We start from the raw sequence: 20,518 nt of genomic DNA on the forward strand, positions 1-20,518 counted from the left end.
TAAATAAAGGAATACCAAATACACCATGGGCTTCCCTGGTAGCTTGGTTGGTAAAAAAATCCACTTGCAATGCAGGAGACCCCAGTTCGTTTCCTGGGTCGGGAAGATCTGCTGGAGAAGAGATGGGCTACCCACTCCATTATTCTTGGGCTTCCCTTGTGGCTCAGCTGGTAAAGAATCTGCCTGTAATGGGGAAGATCTGGGTTCGATCCCTGGGTTGGGAAGATTCCCTGGAGAAAGGAAAGGCTACCCACTCCAGTATTCTGGCCTGGAGAATTCCATGGACTGACAAAGAGTCAGACATGACTGAATGACTTTCACCTCGCTTTCAAATACACCATAATGGTGCTGGTAAGTAGTAGCTCTTATTATCGTCTTGTTATAGAATGGTAAATTACTTGCTACATTATGTGGCCAGTGGTCAATGTCTTTTATGGTTTTTCATGGTTCCGCTCGCATAGTCCTACCAGTAGGACTATGAGTGAGCATGCCTCTCTTATCCAGGGCATGTATTGTGGAACTCTGAGACCAGGGACTGGACCCAAGTGAATCTCAGGACTCACTGGAGAAAAGGTCTATTCTTTTGAAAAAAGTGCCCCATGATCTAGAAGTGAGACACAAACTAATTCTTGTTCAAGCTCTTGTTTGAAGAATGGTCAAAAGAGTTTTTCTAATTGCTATGTGGGGCACAAGGACCAGTATCTTCAGCTAAGTGCCATGAGTCTTGGAGTTGGATTCTACCAACAGGCCGTACAAAGTCAGTTTACCACTGAACTCCAGTGTTGTTGGCTTCCAGACCTTGATGGCTTGTCATTACTATAAGTCCAAAGTCATTGTGATACTCAAATGGAATTGTATACTTGAAAGTGCTTGGAGAAATATATAACATGAGCGTTAATCAGATTTTCTTCTAATATCTGAATACAGGTGCCCTTCCCAGGACTTTTCTTCTTTGGTACAAAAATTATCTTCAAATGGGGTCCTCTAGATTCAACATTCTGTCATTTGACAAATATTTACTCCACACCTTACACTAGCCACATTTGAGCAAAAACATGACTGAGGTGAAGGAGATAGTCAGAGGAAACAGCCAGTGCAAGGGCCCTGAGGTGGGACATGCCTTGTGTTTGTTTAGTGAATAGCTAGGAGGCCACTGTGGCCAGAAAAGAGTCAATGAGAAGAAAGAAATATGAGATAGGGTTAGATCCTGCTGGAGCTTATACGACTTTGAGTGAGATGGAGAGCATTTGTAAAACAATAATTCTTCCTGGAGAGAACCAGGTCGTTTACTAGCTATGTGATGCTGGGAAACTAATCATTCGAGTCTCATTTTCTCCCTCTGCAAGATAGGCATGACCATGTATATTCTGTGAGACTCTATTAGGCTCTAGTGAGATAACAGATGAATGCTGAAAATGCTGGCTCCCTTTCTTTACTCTCAGCAAGTTATACCTTGATTCCTTGAGCAATGGCAGCAGCAGCATTGGCTTCCTTTTCATCTGCTTGCACTAGAAGTTTCTTGGCATCAGCTTCTCGAGTCTCTGCTTCGATTTTCACCATCATCTTAGCGGTCTCCTCAGAGGTCTGAATGAGTTGGGGTTGGAGGGCCGTCAGTTCTACTTGCATGACGGCCACCTAGCAAGGAGAGAGGATGGGTGGGGTGCCAGGTCAGCTATATAAATGCCAAAAATGGAACAGTTGGCAAAAGTTGAAATAATTCTCTAACTGATAATACATGCAGAAAATACAAATGATGTTAATGGCACTGGGTACATATTTGTTGGCTGGAGTTTCTCTCTTTGATCTTGTAATATTTCATTATTTAGTTCATGCTATGTGTTGTAAATTATCAAGCTCCATGATAGGCACTAGACATTCAATAGTAATCTTAAATTTTTTTAAAAAAGATACAACATTTAAAAAAGGTATTCTTGTATTGAGCCTACACTACACTTTAGTATTGGGGGCAGGGAAAGACAGAAGTAAGTTAGGGGAAAAACCCCTACATTTTTTTAAGGAATATACATGGCTGAGATAGCTGGGAAGGACAGAACTTTAAAGGTCATATTTTTTCCCCAACAGTCTGATGCCCTCTACAACATTCCTGTCTAGTAGTTTTCTGGCCACTGTTTGAACACTTCTACTGATAGGGAGGTCACCACCTCTCAGGGGAGTTGACCATTTTTCAGACAACTTAACACATTAGATTTTCAATGTTTATTTGAAGAAAGTCTCATAACCTTGAACCAACTGCCCACAGAAAGCCCATGTGAGAAAGGAAGCATAGCAAGCTGGTTGATTAGGAACACAGACTGTGGAGTCACTCAGACTTAAGTTTCAGTTTTCACATCATCACTTGCACCAGCTACTCATGAGGCTGTGTGATCATGGGCAAGTTGCCTGTCCTCTCTGGGACCTTGATCTCTTTGTGTGTGATGTGATGATAACTGTACTTTCCTCATATAGAGCACCAGACACGTGGGAGGGGTCAAGGGAAGTGAACTGGCACCATCATTCCCTCTCCTGGTCTAGACTGTCTCAAGTCATTTTGCTGCTCTTCAAATAACACAGTTTGCTCACCCTTATGTGGATAGACTCCAATTTTCAACATCTCTCTAAAAGCTTAAGGACCTTGAGTTGGACCCAGCAACTAAAGGAAGAGAGCAACAGAGGCCACTTCTGATGTTCTTCCCCACCCCGTGTGCTGCATGTTGGTGGATCTGCTCTGTATTCAGTGCCAGGCTAACCCACTGAAAACCATTCGGTTGCCCTAGTTCTTTATGGGTGCTGAAAATTCATGTCTTAATATGGTTTTGTCAAGTGGCTCAAGCACAAATGAATTACTAAATCATATGTCAGGCATTTCGCTAAGGGTTACACTTGGGTTAGATCACTTAATCTTCATAATAGTCCTATGAAGTGAAGACATATTATCATTTTTTTATAGAAGAGAATCTTCAAGGTTCTATACCTGATAAGCTATAAAGCTGGAATTTGAGCCTAGGCCTTGTTCTTAACCACTGCCTTATTCTGCCCAGTTCTCCATTGAGAATATCCAGGGCTGGGGCAAAGGTGAGGTAAGTGAGGGACTTACATTGGGCACAAAATTTAAGAGGGATCCAAAAAACTCAGTCTATTTATATATACTATTGTATTTTTATATACTATTAATGTTGTCCTTTATATATGTGTATATATATATATTCATATATGGTGGTGGTGGTGGTTCAGTCAGTAGTTGTGTCCAACTCTTGCTACCCCGTGACTCCTCTGTACATGGGATTTCCCAGGCAAGAATACTGGAGTGGGTTGCCATTTCCTTCTCCAGGTGATCTTCCAGACCAATGGATGGAAACTGTGTCTCTTTCATCTCCTGCCTTGCAGGTGGATTTTTTTACTGACTGAGCCACCATAGAAGAGAAACAAAAGGCAAAAGAGAAAAGGAAAGATATACCCATTTGAATGCAGGGTTCCAAGAATAACAAGGAGAGATAAGAAAGCCTTCCTCAAGGATCAACGCAAAGAAACAGAGGAAAACAATAGAATGGGAAAGTCTAGAGATCTCTTCAAGAAAATTTGATATACCAAGGGAACAGGTCATGCAAAGATAGGCACAAGAAAGGACAGAAATGGTATAGACCTATCAGAAGCAGAAGATATTAAGAAGAGATGGCAGGAATACACAGAAGAACTATACAAAAAAGATCTTCACGACCTAGATGAACACAATGGTGTGATCACTCACCTAGAGCAAGACATCCTGGAATGTGAAGTCAAGTGGGCCTTAGGAAGCATCACCAATAACAAAGCTAGTGGAGGTGATGGAATTCCAGTTGAGCTATTTCAAATCCTAAAAGATGATGCTGTGAAAGTGCTGCACTCAACATGCCAGAAAAACTGGAAACCTCAGCAGTGGCCACAAGACTGGAAAAGGTCAGTTTTCATTCCAATCCCAAAGAAAAGCAATGTCAAAGAATACTCAAATGACTGCACAATTGCACACATTTCACACGCTAGTAAAGTAATGCTCAAAATTCTCCCAGCCAGGCTTCAGCAATATGTGAACCGTGAACTTCCAGATGTTCAGCTGCATTTAGAAAAGGCAGAGGAACCAGAGATCAAATTGCCAACATCTGTTGGATCATCAAAAAAGCAAGAGAGTTTCAGAAAACACCTACTTCTGCTTTATTGACTATGCCAAAGCCTTTGACTGTGTGGACCACGACAAACTCTGGAAAATTCTTAAAGAGATGGGAATACCAGACCACCTGACCTGCCTCTTGAGAAATCTGTACTCAGGTCAGGAAGCAACAGTTAGGAAGGTAAGGAAGCAACAGTTAGAACTGGACATGGAACAACAGACTGGTTCCAAATTAGGAAATGAGTACGTCAAGGCTGTACATTGTCACCCTGCTTATTTAACTTAAAAGCAGAGTACATCATGAGAAACGCTGGGCGGGATGAAGCACAAGCTGGAATCAAGAATGACAGGAGAAATATCAATAACCTCAGATACGCAGATGACACCACCCTTAGGGCAGAAAGCGAAGAACTAAAGAGCCTCTTGATGAAAGTGAAAGAGGAGAGTGAACAAATTGACTTAAAACTCAACATTCAGAAAACTAAGATCATGGCATCTGTTCCCATCACTTCATGGCAAATAGATGGGGAAACAATGGAAACAGTGAGAGACTATTTTTTGGGGCTCCAAAATCACCACAGATGGTGATTGTAGCCTTGAAATTAAAAGATGCTTGGTCCTTGGAAGAAAAGTTATGACCAACCTACACAGCATATTAAAAAGTGGAGACATTACTTTGCCAACAAAGGTCCATATAGTCAAATCTATGGTTTTTCCAGTAGTCATGTATGGATGTGAGAGTTGGAATATAAAGAAAGCTGACTGCTGAAAAATTTATACTTTTGAACTGTGGTTGTTGAAGAAGATTCTAGAGAGTCCCTTGGACTTCGAGGAGATCCAAGCAGTCCATCCTAGAAGAACTCAGTCCTGAATATTCATTGGAAGGACTGATGCTGAAGCTGAAACTCCAATACTTTGGTTACCTGCTGTGAAGAACTGACTCATTAGAAAAGACCCTGATGCTGGGAAAGATTGAAGGCAGGAGGAGAAGGGGATGGCAGAGGATGAGATGGTTATATGGCATCACCGACTCAATAGACATGAGTTTGAGCAAACTCTGGGAGTTGGTGATGGACAGGGAGGCCTGGCATGCTGCAGTCCACGGGGTCGCAAAGAGTTGGATATGACTGAGTGACTGAACTGAACTGAACTGAGTCACCATATACCATCTGAGCCACCAGGGAAGCCTCATATTTTACATATATTATTGTATTTTTTGTATGTACTATTGTATTTTATTGTAATGGAGTAGGTCAAGCAAGTGAGGTGAGCGCAGGGTCAGATGCTGTCTTTATTTTTTTGCACTCTTTTGACTTCTGCAACTGAACAAGTGCTTCACTGCATCCAATTAATTCTGGACCTCTTTGTCCCAATACTATTTTGTCTGTGCTTACCTGTGAAGCTGCAAATTCAAGTTTCTGCAGGCCTGTCAGATATCGGTTCCTCATCATATCAACCTCTTGCCTCTTCTTATTCAGGAGTGTCTTGAATGTTAGGATCAGTTCGAGGTAGGAGGTGGGGGTAACATAGTTGTGTCTGCGAAGGATGTTGTAATAATCAAGTGACAGCTTTTTCACACTCTCCTGGAAATATTTGCACATGAAGATGACCCTGTAGAGGACACAAAGGTGGTCAGACAGGCCCAACTTGCTCCAGAGAGATCTAGCACAGCTTTGGTTCACAGAAGTAAGGATATGAGAAAGCCACCCACAGTGGCCAGCTAGAACCCCCAATTCTTTGAAGCACATCAACAGAGCCTCAAGAAGGATTGGGGAGGTATGTATTCTTACTAGAATGAACTTTGATCAGGCAATTTCTAGCTTTAATCACTTTTGTGAATCATCAGGTTTTAAGCAGGAGGTTTTTTTTTTTCCATGAATTATGTTTATTTATTTATTTTTCATTTATTTTTATTAGTTGGAGGCTAATTACTTTACAATATTGAAGTGGGTTTTGTCATACATTGACATGAATCAGCCATGGAGTTACATGTATTCCCCATCCTGAACCCCCCTTCCACCTCCCTCTCCACCCGATTCCTCTGGGTCTTCCCAGTGCACCAGCCCCGAGCACTTGTCTCATGCATCCAACCTGGGCTGGTGATCTGTTTCACTCTAGATAATATACACGTTTCAATGCTGTTCTCTCGAAACATCCCACCCTCACCTTCTCCCACAGAGTCCAAAAGTCTGTTCTGTACATCTGTGTCTCTTTTTCTGTTTTGCATATATGGTTATCATTACCATCTTTCTAAATTCCATATATATGTGTTAGTATGCTGTAATGTTATCTTTCTGGCTTACTTCACTCTGTATAATGGGCTCCAGTTTCATCCATCTCATTAGAACTGATTCAAATGAATTCTTTTTAATGGCTGAGTAATATTCCATGGTGTATATGTACCACAGCTTCCTTATCCATTCGTCTGCTGATGGGCATCTAGGTTGCTTCCATGTCCTGGCTATTATAAACAGTGCTGCAATGAATACTGGGGTGCATGTGTCTCTTTCAGATCTGGTTTCCTCGGTGTGTATGCCCAGAAGTGGTATTGCTGGGTCATATGGCAGTTCTATTTCCAGTTTTTTAAGAAATCTCCACACTGTTCTCCATAGCGGCTGTACTAGTTTGCATTCCCACCAACAGTGTAAGAGGGTTCCCTTTTCTCCACACCCTCTCCAGCATTTATTGCTTGTAGACTTTCGGGTAGCAGCCATCCTGACTGGCGTGTAATGGTACCTCGTTGTGGTTTTGATTTGCATTTCTCTGATAATGAGTGATGTTGAGCATCTTTTCATGTGTTTGTTAGCCATCTGTATGTCTTCTCTGGAGAAATGTCTGTTTAGTTCTTTGGCCCATTTTTTGACTGGGTCATTTATTTTTCTGGAATTGAGCTGCAGGAGTTGCTTGTATATTTTTGAGATTAATCCTTTGTCTGTTGCTTCGTTTGCTATTATTTTCTCCCATTCTGAGGGCTGTCTTTTCACCTTTAAGCGGGAGTTTTTAATCTTTGGAAATCTGATGAAGCCTCTGGATTTTTCAGAATAATATTTTAATGCATAAAATAATACATTACAGAATTACAAAAGAAGCCAATTATGTTAAAGAGTTTTCTAAATATTTTAAACACCAAATTTATGATATAGTAATGTGTGTGTGTGTGTTTGGCTGCACCTCGTGGCATGTAGGATTTTAGTTTCCTGACCTGGATCGAAGCCACACACCCTGCAGTGGTTAAGAATCCACTGGAAGCATGGATTCTTAACTACTGCAGGTAAGTCTCAATATGTGTGATCTTATTTACAAGTTAAATCAGGGGTCAGCAGACTTTTTCTGGTTAGGACCAGATAGTAAATATTTTAGGCTTTGTGAGCCACATGGTCTCAAGTAGCAACTATTCAACTCTGCCACTGCAGTGTGCATGGCAGTTTTCCAATAAAGCATATTTGAAAATTAAAGTTGTGAACTGGACTCAGCCATGGATCATAGTTTGCCAACTACAGCATTAAATAGTAAGATTGGACAATAGGTCTGAAAACTACCATCATTGTGAAGAGGATGACATATTGGTGCATCTGTAATGACTGAACAAGTTATGAAAATAACTGTGATTCCTACTGGTAACAAAGTCACAGGTCCTACACAACCCTATGGGGGTTTATTGCCTATGTTCATCATTGAAAGAAATGCAAAGTACCAGTTAGATGTCAATGAAAACGAAGATGTACTTTTCCCCCACTCACATTCACTGACCCTCTGAGTTCTGGTCATGAGCCTATCAGTTCAATTCAGTCGCTCAGTCGTGTCCGACTCTTTGAGACCCCATGAATCGCAGCATGCCAGGCCTCCCTGGCCATCACCAACTCCCGGAGTTTACTCAGACTCATGTCCATCGAGTCAGTGATGCCATCCAGCCATCTCATCCTCTGTCGTCCCCTTCTCCCCTGCCTCCAATCCCTCCCAGCATCAGGGTCTTTTCCAATGAGTCAACTCTTTGCATGAGGTGGCCAAAGTATTGGAGTTTCAGCTTCAACATCAGTCCTTCCAATGAACATGCAGGACTGATCTCCTTTAGGATAGACTTGTTGGATCTCCTTGCAGTCCAAGGGACTCTCAAGAGTCTTCAATACCACAGTTCAAAAGCATCAATTTTTCGGCACTCAGCTTTCTTCACAGTCCAACTCTCACATCCATACATGACCACTGGAAAAACCATAGCCTTGACTAGACGGACCTTTGTTGGCAAAGTAATGTCTCTGCTTTTTAATATGCTATCTTGGTTTGTCATAACTTTCCTTCCAAGGAGTAAGCGTCTTTTAATTTCATGGCTGCAATCACCATCTACAGTGATTTTGGAGCCCCCAAAAATAAAGTCTGACACTGGTCCACTGTTTCCCCATTTATTTCCCATGAAGTGATGGGGCCAGATGCCATGATCTTAGTTTTCTGAATGTTGAGCTTTAAGCAAACTTTTTCACTTTCCTCTTTCACTTTCATCAAGAGGCTTTTTAGTTCCTCTTCACTTTCTGCCATAAGGGTGGTGTCATCTGCATATCTGAGGTTATTGATATTTCTCCCGGCAATCTTCATTCCAGCTTGTGCTTCATCCAGCCCTGCGTTTCTCATGATGTACTCTGCATATAAGTTAAATAAGCAGGGTGACAATATACAGCCTTGACGTACTCCTTTTCCTATTTGGAACCAGTCTGTTGTTCCATGTCCAATTCTAACTGTTGCTTCCTGACCTGTATATGGTTTCTATAGACCCAGGTTAAACATTCCTGGGCCTAGAGAACAAAATTCAAAGATCTTAAAATGGAATTTAAAGCAATGAACATTCTGACCACTACCTGTTTCTTCATTTTGTATTTACTCACTTAGTAAGCAGTATTCAAACCTACTATGTACTAGGTACTAAGGATATAAAACTATACAAGGCAGGTGACATGACCCTTACCTTCATAGGACACTTAGAATGGTCAACAATCTTATCCTTTGTCTTACTCTAGCCAAAATTCAGTGCTTTATTTTGTTTATCTGTGCTTTACACACAAAATATTTTTTTTCACAACAAAATCCCTCCCAAGTACCAGTTTTCCATCCCCTAGGCAGCAATATCTCCCCTGTTGAGAATGCATGCTCTAAGATTATTGAAATCCAGGTTCTCATAGCTATGACAACAGTACATCTCTAGAACAATTCTGAACAAGGAAATGTTCTTTTTCAGCAAAGGTGTTTTATTAAATATCTAAATGGTATTTATTATTTATAATTTATTTCTCATTGGAAAAGACCTTGATTCTGGGAAAGATTGAAGGCAAAAGGAGAAGGGGGTGGCAGAGGATGAGATGGTTAGATAGCATCCCCAACTCAATGGACACTCTGGGAGATAGTGAAGGACAGGGAAGTCTAGCATGCAGCAGTCCATGTGGTCACAGAGAGTCAGACACATGACTTAGTGACTGAACAGAACAGAACATACATAAATTGATAAATCTTAAAACAGCAAAAAGAATAGAGCCAATGTCTTGATTTTCATTTGAAATATTTGTTTGGGGTACTAAAATGCAGCTAGCACTCACTCTGTCCGAATATCGTCATCGAGCTCTACATCTTCTAGAAATTTGTTGGCCACCAACTCCAGGGCATCTGTGGGCCAAGACTGGAACCAGTCAATTGTGCAGCAATTGATTAGAGAAGGGAACATTCGCAGGCGGTTCCGGAAGGCGTCCCCAATTGGACTCATGGCTAATGAAAAGCAGATTTCATTAGTTCTCTTTCTCCCAGTCAAGGAGGCCAAAGGGGACAGACAGGTCATTCCAAGGATTCTGATGGGGATAAGGGAGCAGTCATGTTTCCTGTTGGCACTCCAGAGTATAACTGGGAATAGTCAGGATGAGTGCCTGGAAAGCATAGGGGATCATGGGATATTTTCATGCAACTTTGTGATGGGAAGTCAGTTTATTACAATACTCTTCTGTCTGGTTTTCAGTATTCACATTATCCTATATTATCCATTCCAGATCTTTAGGATCATATAGCCAGAGTGTTTTAAGCCATTTGACCCACTTGCTCCATTTGTCCTGACTCACAGACCTCAGGGAACCACTGATGCCCTATACATAGCTACTTATGGAGGCTGCTGGGGGGGGCCCTATCAGCTTGTTTCTGACCTCATCTCCATCTAACCACAAATTTTGGATTATATGCCCCAAATTTTGTTAATTGTTTATTTAGATTCAATGTGTACCAGGCACTTGCTAGGAGGAAGCATAATGCATAGGTGGAAGTGTGAGAAAGTCAATGTGGCTAAAAAAGGAAGGGGAAGCATGGTTTGAGATGAGAGTGGAGAGGATGCAGGGGACAGTCCGGCAGGTGTTCTTATAAAACTATAGGGATTTTGGTCTATATCTGAATAGAAAGTAATTCAGGTGTTTTAATTTGTGTATGTGTATGTTAATATACAATGAACAGATCTGCAATACAAGAAAAACAAATCCTGACAGTGGAAAACATCCTGATTCAGTGGAACATAAATATCTGGAATGGAGAGAGTGGACATAGAACAGTTAGAAGGTTATAGAGGCGAGGTCTGGGTGAGATGATATTCGTAGCAGCTTAGCTAATTTGAAGGTGGCAGAGATAGAGATAAGTGGGTTGATATGAGCACAAGAAGGCAAAAATTGACAGGACATGGTAATGAAGAGAAGTATTAAACAAGACCCCTAAGCTTCTGGACAGATTGGAGATGATATTCACAGAGAGAAAAACTCCATATGTTATTTTGTAAGGCTGCCAGGGTAATGTACTAAAAGGAAGGAGAGGGTTCACAGCAGAATCCAGAGAACTGAAGAGAACGAAACAGGTTTAAAATAGTTTTTCAGGAGAATGGAAGTTTGCACAGGAATTCCAGGCACTGACCATTGGGCAAGTTAGGTGCCTTGGTTGGATCAATTTTGGCACCATTGTAAGAGGACTGGGCTTAGGGCAAGGAGATCCTGAAACATCCAAGGAAAAGGGCAAAATGGATTTTCTCATTCTTACCAAGGACAATGTGAAGGTTCTTTTTCACTCTCTCAATGAAGAAGTTATACATAGAAAGAGGAGTGACTTCGATCTTTTCTCCTTCTGTCCTGGCTGCCATTTGCATCTTCTCCACAATGTCAGCCTTCTCATCAGCAGGGAAGATGTTGGGCACATCACCGGTGTTCAGAAGCATGTTGATATCCTCAACGAATGACTCATCCTTGATCTGATTATCAGCGAAGAGAAACACAGTACTCTTGGTGGCCACACCAACCTGGAGCATGATCTTCTTCAGGTCCTCTCGCCAATCGTTGCCTGAGTAGCTTTTTGTGATCTCGATCTGGTATAGCTCGTATGAGTTCATGAATGTGGACAGTTTGCTGGCACTTTGCCGCCCACTGCCCCCAATGCCCACCAGGAGCAAGTGGCCTTTGTCCTGCTTCAGGACCCTGCAGATCCTAGAGATGTGCTCAATGGCGAACCGGAACATCACCAAGGACATGGGGGCCTTGCTGATGTTGTTGAACTCTTCCAGGTAATACTCCATGACCACTGTGAGCTGTTTTAAGTCAGTGATCTCATCATATATCTTTTGGTCACTTTCTGGCTTGAAGAAATCTCCAAAGAAGAGGCTACGGATATTATCATCAACTATCTTTCCAGTGGGTGATAGGTGGATGAGGACCTGTGGAAAAGATAAGTCTCAGCCAGGCATTCACTCCAACTACCATGGTGGTGGGAGCTAGAAGGAGGGAACAGCAGATGTGTTTGTTTCCTCTGAGCACATTTTTCAAAGTCATGGTTCACAACAGTTTTGTTTTTTTAAACAAAGTAAGTGTATTTGATGGTTGTAAAGACTATGATGAAAGGACAGCTGAGAAAAGAGTGTGAAAGCAAGGGTCAGTGGGTTTGCTAAGTGATTAAAACATTTGTGGACAGATTATAAGATCCCAGGAGGAGGTGGTCAAAAGGTGAGATCATTTTTAATGTACTTGCTTCTTCACCAAACAGAGGTGCAGGCCTTACCCCTGTTCCCCACTCTGTACCTAGAGTAGAAATGTTTTAGTTGCTTCTTCTTTCTGATATTAGAAACTAGCAGTGTTTCTGTACATGGCCTCTGGATGAAATATGAAACACTTGCACTTTTTCTATGGAGAAATCACAGCTTCTTAAAAGTAGAGGTAGAACTAGATGATGCAAACATATAGGGTTTAAACTTTTCTTATATCAAAATGGGAAAGAGAAAATATTTAAAATAGGAAACCAAGACAATCTTTCACTTGGGCTTTACACAGGGCATCAATCAAACAATAAAAATTCATGGTAATTTTATTTCTTAACTCAAAAGTTAATTGACCTTGAAAATGCATTTTACATTAATTATAAACAAAACATCTTTTCCTAAATAACAAGTTTGAATGGATCCAAACTTACATGTTACCTGGAAAGCCAAGTGAAATTGGGCCAAGTATTATATTACTTGGGACAGGGAAGCCTGGTGGACTGCAGTCCACGGGGTTGCAAAGAGTTGGACAGGACTTGGTGACTGAACAACAAAAAACAACAGTATATCACCAAATCAAGTGACTAATTGGTTCAATACACTGTTTCTTGAGATTCAGAAAGCAGAGCTAAAAGTCTCTATTTGGGCTTTCCTGGTGGCTCAGTGGTAAAGAATCCACCTGCCAATGCAACAAACCTGGGTTCGATTCTTGGGTCAGGAAGATCCCCTGGAGAAGGAAATGGCAACCCATTCCAGTATTCTTGCCTGGAAAATCCCATAGACAGAGGAGCTGGTGGGCTACAGTCCAGGGGGTTGCAAAAGAGTTGGACACGACTGAGTGACTGAATAACAACAATAAAGTCTCTACTAGGAAGGGAGCCTGAAATCTGAGACTAGCATGATCACATATTTGGGGCAATTTCTGAGGTCAAAAGATCACAGGGTCTTGCTTACCTTTTCCACAGACTGCTTGAAGCAATTGGAGGTGGTCTCCCTTACCATGTTAAAAAAGACCTGTCTATCTTCATGATCAATCAGACGGTCATAGAAGACCCGGTAAACCTCATGAATCCAAAGCCGGATAAACTTCTCTACATCCTGAAAATTCAGTCAGTTATTTGAGTGAATGGCACATGGTGGCTGAGGCAGTAGTTGTCAAACAGTTCCTAAGTCCTGGGTTGTTGTGAGGATTAAATGAGATAATGCTTACAAAATACTTAGCACAATGCCTAGCACAGATTAAATGCTTAATAAAAGTTAGCTATTACTATTATCATTATATAGTCCACATAGCCAAGGATATCAGTGAATGAACTTGATAACAGAAATGCCAGCGGCTCACCTGCAGGTGGGTGTGAGGGCAGAGCAATACCCCTTGGATCACCCGTGAGAAATCCCTCAGGTTAAAGACATAGTGTGACTTGGAGGGAGTTGGCAAGAAATTCTCCACTGCAGCTTTATAAATTGTCATTGTTGCTTGTACCATCATCTTTCCATACCTTGGGAGGAAGGAGAAGGCAGACCAGTTAAGGAAGGGCCAGACATGAGGACCCCAGGCCAATCATACAGGAACTGCCTACCTTAAAAACACCACATCAAACCCTTTTCCAAAGTGCCAGTCAGCAATTGAACTGAAAATCTTGGTTAATATGTCATCCTCGAAGGCATTGATGGAAATGATATTCAGATGGCGAGTGAATCGTCCTGGAAAACATGCACAGGTGTGAATGTGCACACACACTCACACTTAACCTCCTGGGCGGAGCAATCCTAAGATATAGAACGGTTTTTCCTCTGCCTTTAAGTTCTAGAGCTGTGCTATTCAACATGGCAGCCTCTAGCCATATGTGGCTATTTAAATTTATATTAAAATTAAGTAACATTAAAATATATTTCCTCAGTCTCATTAACCACATATCAACTTCTCAAAGATAAACATGTGACTAGTGGATGTTGTATTGCACAGTATAGATATAGAACATCTCCATGACTGCAGAAGTCCTGGTAATAGTGCTAGTCCAGCGCTCAAGACTGTTACTAGATAATGGCAATATGTTATTTTTGTAAAATAATCAAATAATTCAGAAATACTTTTACAGAAAGTAACCCTTGCCTCCTACACACCAAATCCATTCTCTCGTCCCTCCCAAATTAATCACTGTTAGTTTGGTATTCTTACAGCTCTACATCTATATCTATGTATCTAATATTAGATACCCATATATTTATATCTACAAAATTCATCCATTTAAAGTACACAATTCAATAAATATTTAGTACTTTAGTTGTGCAACCATTATCACAATTAATAACAAAATAATCACTCCAAAAAGAAATCCTTTACCTTTACCACTTTCTACTTCCTTGCAGCCCTTGGCAACTAATAATCGATTTTCTGTCTCTATGATTTGCCTGCACTATCTTTTTAAAAAATATTTTACTGTATAAAGTAAAGCACAGATACAGAAAATCGCCAAAATTATAAAGTGAATCATTATAAAGTTAACATCCTTCCATCTACCATCCACATCAAGAAATACAACTTTGCCAGCCTTCCATAGAATCCCCTCCATATATCCCATCCCAGTCATAGCCCTTTCCCTGTCTCCCTCCAAAGCTTACCACTATCCTGATTTTAAAGTAACTACTATCTTGCATTTCTTTATGTTTTTTTTTAATTTTATTTTTTTTATTTTTATATATATATATTTATTTATTTATTTATTTTTATCACCCATATGTACTGACATATGTAGGTTTACCTTTTTTTAAAAAAATGCTGGAATAATGTTTTACACATTGATTGTGAAATATGGAGAGGAAGTCATGTATTGAACTTGAGGAACTTGAGGAAGTCATGTATTCTTTTGATAATAAGCATACTAATAGTACTTAATGTGTGCTAATGCTTGTTACACGTTACCAAAACCCAGATCAGTCTTCTGCCAAGCCATGCTCTCCACTACCATATGATAATGCCTTGAGCCTCAGTTTTCCCATATGAGCCCTAACAGCGGGCAGCTGGTCTGACAATTGTCAGATAGTCTGTTGGTTCTTCAATGAACACAGTCTCTTTAAATATCACCATCAAATGAGGTTATTCCCTAGCTATGATGGAACAAGACAGAAACAAGTTTGCTTTGAAATCATGAAAACTGAGGAGCTAAGATGGCGGAGGAACAGGATGGGGAGACCACTTTCTCCCCTACAAATTCGTCGAAAGAACATTTGAACGCTGAGCAAACTTCACAAAACAATTTCTGACCGCTAGCAGAAGACATCAGGTGCCCAGAAAAGCAGCCCATCGTCTTTGAAAGGAGGTAGGACAAAATATAAAAGATAAAAAGAGAGACAAAAGAGCTAGGGAGGAGACCTATCTCAGGAAGGGAGTCATAATAGAGGAAGTTTCCAAACACCAGGAAACCCTCTCACTGGTGGGTCTGGGGGAAGTTTTCAAATCTCAGAGGGCAACCTAACTGGGAGGAAAAATAAATAAAACCCACAGATTACATGCCTAAAAGCAACTCCCAGCAGAAAAGTACCCCAGATGCCCACATCTGCCACCAGCAAGTGGGGGCGGAACGGAGAGGAGCAGGTGACATTGCTTAGGGTAAGGACCGGGCCTGAATGCCCTGAGGGCAGTCGGAGGGAGCTAACATGAGATAGCAACTGTGGGATAGCAAGAGAGAGAGTGAAATCATGAAAACTTCCCCCCAAACTAATATGAGTGACTCTAGTTGTTTACTAAGTACAGAAAAAAATTAATATACCTACTCTTCAAATTGTCCCCACTGCATGAGATTACCCAATCTAGAACAGAGTACCTGGTTTCTTAAGCCTTTCTCACATCACCCAGCACAAGCCCATTTAACACCCTTTCACCAGGCATCCTCATGGTTCTCCATGCTATATAGACACCCTTGCTGCAGCAAATTAACAGACTCAATTTCACTTGACCACAGATGTGTTCCTGGCAGTTTTGGGCATTGGTCTTTAAGATCTTTTCAATATGTCATATTTTGTGACATAGCTTGAAAACTGTCAACTGCTGTGCAAATGTTAGCAATTACTATTTCCTTGATATGTACAGGAAACAGACATTCCCTTTTGAATAGATCTCTCCTGCCCCACTGGTTTTAGTGAGAATTAATTGACATAAAATATATAAACTGAAGGTTTACCACATGATGATTTAATGCATATAAGATATTGCAAAATGCTTGCATACTAAGGTTAAGTAACAATTCTGTTGCTGCTGCTGTTGTTAATTGGAGTCACCATATTGTACATCAGACCCCCAAAACTAGTTCATTTTATAACTGGAAATTTGTACCCTCTAACCAACATCTCCCCATTTCCCCCACCCCTTAGCTCCTGGCAACTATCATTCTACTGTTCCTGTGAGTTTGGCTTTTTTAGATTCCACATGTAAATGATATCATATAGTATTTATTTTTCTCTGACTTATTTCACTTAGCTTAATGTTCTCAAGGTCCATTCATGTTGTCACAGAGTAGAATTTCATTATTTTTATAGCCAAATAATATCCCAGGGTGTGTGTGTGTATACATTTTCTTTATCCATTCATCCATAAATAGACACTTTGGATGTTTCAATGACTTGGCTATTGTGAATAATGTTGCAATATGGGACTGGGCTTCCCTGGTGGCTCAGCAGTAAAGAACCTGCCTACAATGCAGGAGACACAGGAGATGAGGGTTCAGTTTCTGGATTAGGAAGATCCACTGGAGGGGGGCATGGCAACCCACTCTAGTATTCTTGCCTGGAGAATCCCATGGACTGAGGAACCTGGTGGACTACAGTCCATAGGGCTGCAAAGAGTTGGACACGACTGAAGTGACTGGGCATGCAGTGTGAACATGGGACTATAGATATCTCTCCAAGACAATGATTTAATTTCCTCCAGATATACACCCAGAATTGGCATTAGCAGATCATGTGGTAGTGCTATTTTTAATTTTTTGAGGGACGTCCTACTGTTTTTCATAGTGGCTGCATGAACTTATATTCCCACCAACAATGCACAAGAGCAGTTATTATCTCTTGACTTTTGTTAATAGCCATTCTATCAGGTGTGAGGTGATATCTCATTGTGATTCTGATTTTCATTTCTCTAATAATCAGCAATGTTGAACATCTTTTCATGTGTCTGTTAGCCACTGTATGTCTTTAGAAAAATGTCTATTCGAATTCTCTATCCATTTTCAAGTCAGATTGTTGTTTTGCTACTGAGCTGTATGAACTCCTTACACATTTTGTATTTCAACACTTTATCAGATAGTTTGCAAATATTTTCCCCATTGAATGAGTAGGTCTTAGAGAAAAGTAATATACCAAGTTCCTTTCCCTCTAAGTAGTTAGAGAAGTGTTGAATTTATAGATGCTAAGTGCCTGAGATCCTGCTATATTCAAACCCAAGGCAAAGGTACCCTTGGACTCTGTACTTGAAGTGGAGGGTGATGGTTTGTATACTCAAGTAAAAGCACCCTGTTTATCTTCCTTATTTTACAAATGAGAAAGATATACGCCACAGGGGAAAGCAAGGTCACAGAATGTTAAGTCTGAAAATAGCATTAGGATTCTTAACCAAGGATGTATCTCAGAATAAAAGTATGGAAATCTGTAGACCTGGATTGATGAAGTTGCACATGAAGCAAAATATACTCCTAAAGTGTCAGATGATGGGGGAAAATCTTATATGCTTATTATTATTATTTTATTTAGGCTCCAAAATATACTCCTAAAGTGTCAGATGATGGGGGAAAATCTTATATGCTTATTATTATTATTTTATTTAGGCTCCAAAAAATTGTAAGAAACATAACAGGTGAATCTGTCATTCACCTTTAGTTGAGAACCTCTCGTCTAGCCTTGCTCCTAGAACACAAGCTGACCACACAGAACTTACCTCTTCATGAGACTCTCTGTTCCTCTATGCCTAGCCAAAGACTCCTCAAATCCTCTTTTCATCTTCTCATCCTATTTCATACAACTTTCAACATGGCATATTCAAATGCCACTCCTTGAATCTAACTCAAGTGTCTCTTGCCTAAATTCACCTTTCTCTATCTTCCATCAGGACAGACTGCCTTGCACTAGCCCTCCATCCACAAAGATGGTCTGGTTCTGCAGGGGGTGGGGCAAAAAGTAATGAACTCTCTCCTTCACATACCAGTAATGTCATTCCTTCCTCCCCCAGGAGGGCCCATGGCTGTCACAAGTAGCACATCAGTGATGTCCAGCTTATTGGTATCCTTCTTGTCAAACCAGTAACCATGGTCAATCCATTGCCGTAGGAGCTCAATGGGGGGCTGGGCTCCATATACCTCTTTGGCTGGCATGTTGAGGTCATCTGGGGAAAGAAGTGATGGCCACAGATTGTAAGTCTATGGGATCCTTTGCTCTTTTAGGAGGTAGCAGATGACTATCCTTCCATGGGAGAATCCATACTCAATTGTTATACCCTCACTCTAGGTAGGGCTCAGCCAGTGGACATTTTCACCATAATGGAAGAGACTTTTTAGGGTTCTGGCTTTCCTGGTTTATTGAGATCTCTGTGCATTTATTGAGATCTCTGTGTGTGAGATCCTCTGTGGAAGAATGCATAGACTGGCATTAACAAATAGATATTTAAATTTTTCCCATTCCTTCATCCAAAATATATAGATTGTCTACTATGTGCTAGACACTTTGTTAATTTCTAGGGATATGATGGTGAGAAAGACAGTCATGCTTCTAGTTGACAGAGTATTTAATTTACCACCAGGTAACAGTGGGAACTCCAGTAGCAGAAAGGCTTCAGGCTACGATTTTTGAAGAGCAAAATCAAAAAGGCAAGGATAAATTGTGATTTCCTCCAGGGTAGGGATTGATTTTCTCCAATAGTACATTGTTCAGTCCTGGCACATAGAAGGCACTCAATACATTCCAATGAGCACTGACTAAATGCCCAGTTTTGTGTCATGTAACATTTTAGGAATTTTATACATATTATATCATCTACTCAAGATGATGACTTTATAAGGAAGATAGTATTACCTTTATGTTAAGAGGTGAGGAACTGAAGGTAATGGAATAATATGCTTAGGGTTAAAAAGTGAGATTTGGACCTAGGTGTGTTTGACTGCAAAGCGTAAATTGCTTTTGGATATGCCATTAAAAAAGGAAGGGAGAACAGATGAGAGGAAAGGACAAAGGAGGGAGGGAGGACAAGAAAGGGAAAAGAAAATATGATCCCTGCCTTTAAGGAGCTGTTGTTAATTGGCAAGAATATAAATACATGCAACATTTACTATCAATACCTTAATTTTGAAGACAGAACATGAGATAATTCAGAAGAGCAGGGAATTATTATTACTAAATGAGAATTCTATGAATTAGCAGTAAGAGAGTAGAAAACATAATGTATTTGGCACCAAGAAACCTGGTTTTGGCTCGTGGTTCCAGAATTTTCTAGACATTTGGCCCTGAACAGGGAATTTAACCTTCAGAGCCTCATTTAAACTAGTAAAGTGATTGTTTTAAAAAAGTCAATTTTCATTCCAATCCCAAAGAAGGGCTATGCCAAAGAATGTTCAAACAAACAGACAATTGTGCTCATTTCCTATGCTAGTAAAGTTACTCAAAATCCTTCAAGATAGGCTTCAGCAGTACATGTACCGAGAACTTCCAGATTTACAGGCTGAGTTTAGAAAAGGTGGAGGAGCCAGAGATCAAATTGCCAACATTTGTCGGAGCATAGAGAAAGCAAGGGAATTCCAGAAAAACTGCTGCTTCAATGACTACAAGGAAACCTTTGACTGTGTGGATCACAACAAACTGGAAAATTCTTAAAGAGATGGGAATACCAGACCACTCTACATGTGTCCTAAGAAACTTGTATGCATATCAGGAAGCAACAGTTAGGACCTTATATGGAACAACTTACTGGTTCAAACTTGGTTCAAATTTTATGGTTCAAAATTGGGAAAGCAGTATGACAAGGCTGTTTATTGTTACCCTGTTTATTTAACTTATATGTAGAGTACATCATGTGAAATGCCAAGCTGGATGAGTCACAAGCTGGAATCAAGATTGTCAGGAGAAATACCAACAACCTCAGATATGCAAATGATACCACTCTAATGGAAGAAAATGAAGAGGTGCCAAGAGCCTCTTGATGAGGCCAAAAGAGCAAAGTGAAAAAGCTAACTTAAAATCCAACATTCAGAATACCAAGATCACAGCACCCAGTCCCATCACTTCATGGCAAATAGAAGGGGAAAAAGTAGAAGCAATGATGGATTTTCCTTTCTTGGGCTCCAAAATCACTGAGGACAGTGACTGCAGCC

General features: G+C 40.6%; 1 protein-coding gene across 1 annotated transcript in view; it reads right to left on the bottom strand.

Annotated features, from left to right (window-relative positions):
• Positions 1-20,518, bottom strand: part of DNAH3 (dynein axonemal heavy chain 3) — a 234,557-nt gene that overhangs the window by 50,231 nt on the left and 163,808 nt on the right. Inside the window, exons 43-50 of the mRNA XM_043914480.1 lie at positions 18,361-18,540; positions 13,748-13,871; positions 13,510-13,666; positions 13,122-13,265; positions 11,183-11,849; positions 9,721-9,886; positions 5,536-5,752; positions 1,453-1,635 (exon numbers count right to left, since the gene is read on the bottom strand). Coding sequence (XP_043770415.1) covers positions 1,453-1,635; positions 5,536-5,752; positions 9,721-9,886; positions 11,183-11,849; positions 13,122-13,265; positions 13,510-13,666; positions 13,748-13,871; positions 18,361-18,540 — 1,838 coding nt within the window. The remainder of the gene's footprint in view (positions 1-1,452; positions 1,636-5,535; positions 5,753-9,720; positions 9,887-11,182; positions 11,850-13,121; positions 13,266-13,509; positions 13,667-13,747; positions 13,872-18,360; positions 18,541-20,518) is intronic.

The sequence above is a fragment of the Cervus elaphus genome, chromosome 10, assembly GCF_910594005.1.
Source record: "Cervus elaphus chromosome 10, mCerEla1.1, whole genome shotgun sequence".
In the NCBI taxonomy this organism is placed as follows: domain Eukaryota; kingdom Metazoa; phylum Chordata; class Mammalia; order Artiodactyla; family Cervidae; genus Cervus; species Cervus elaphus.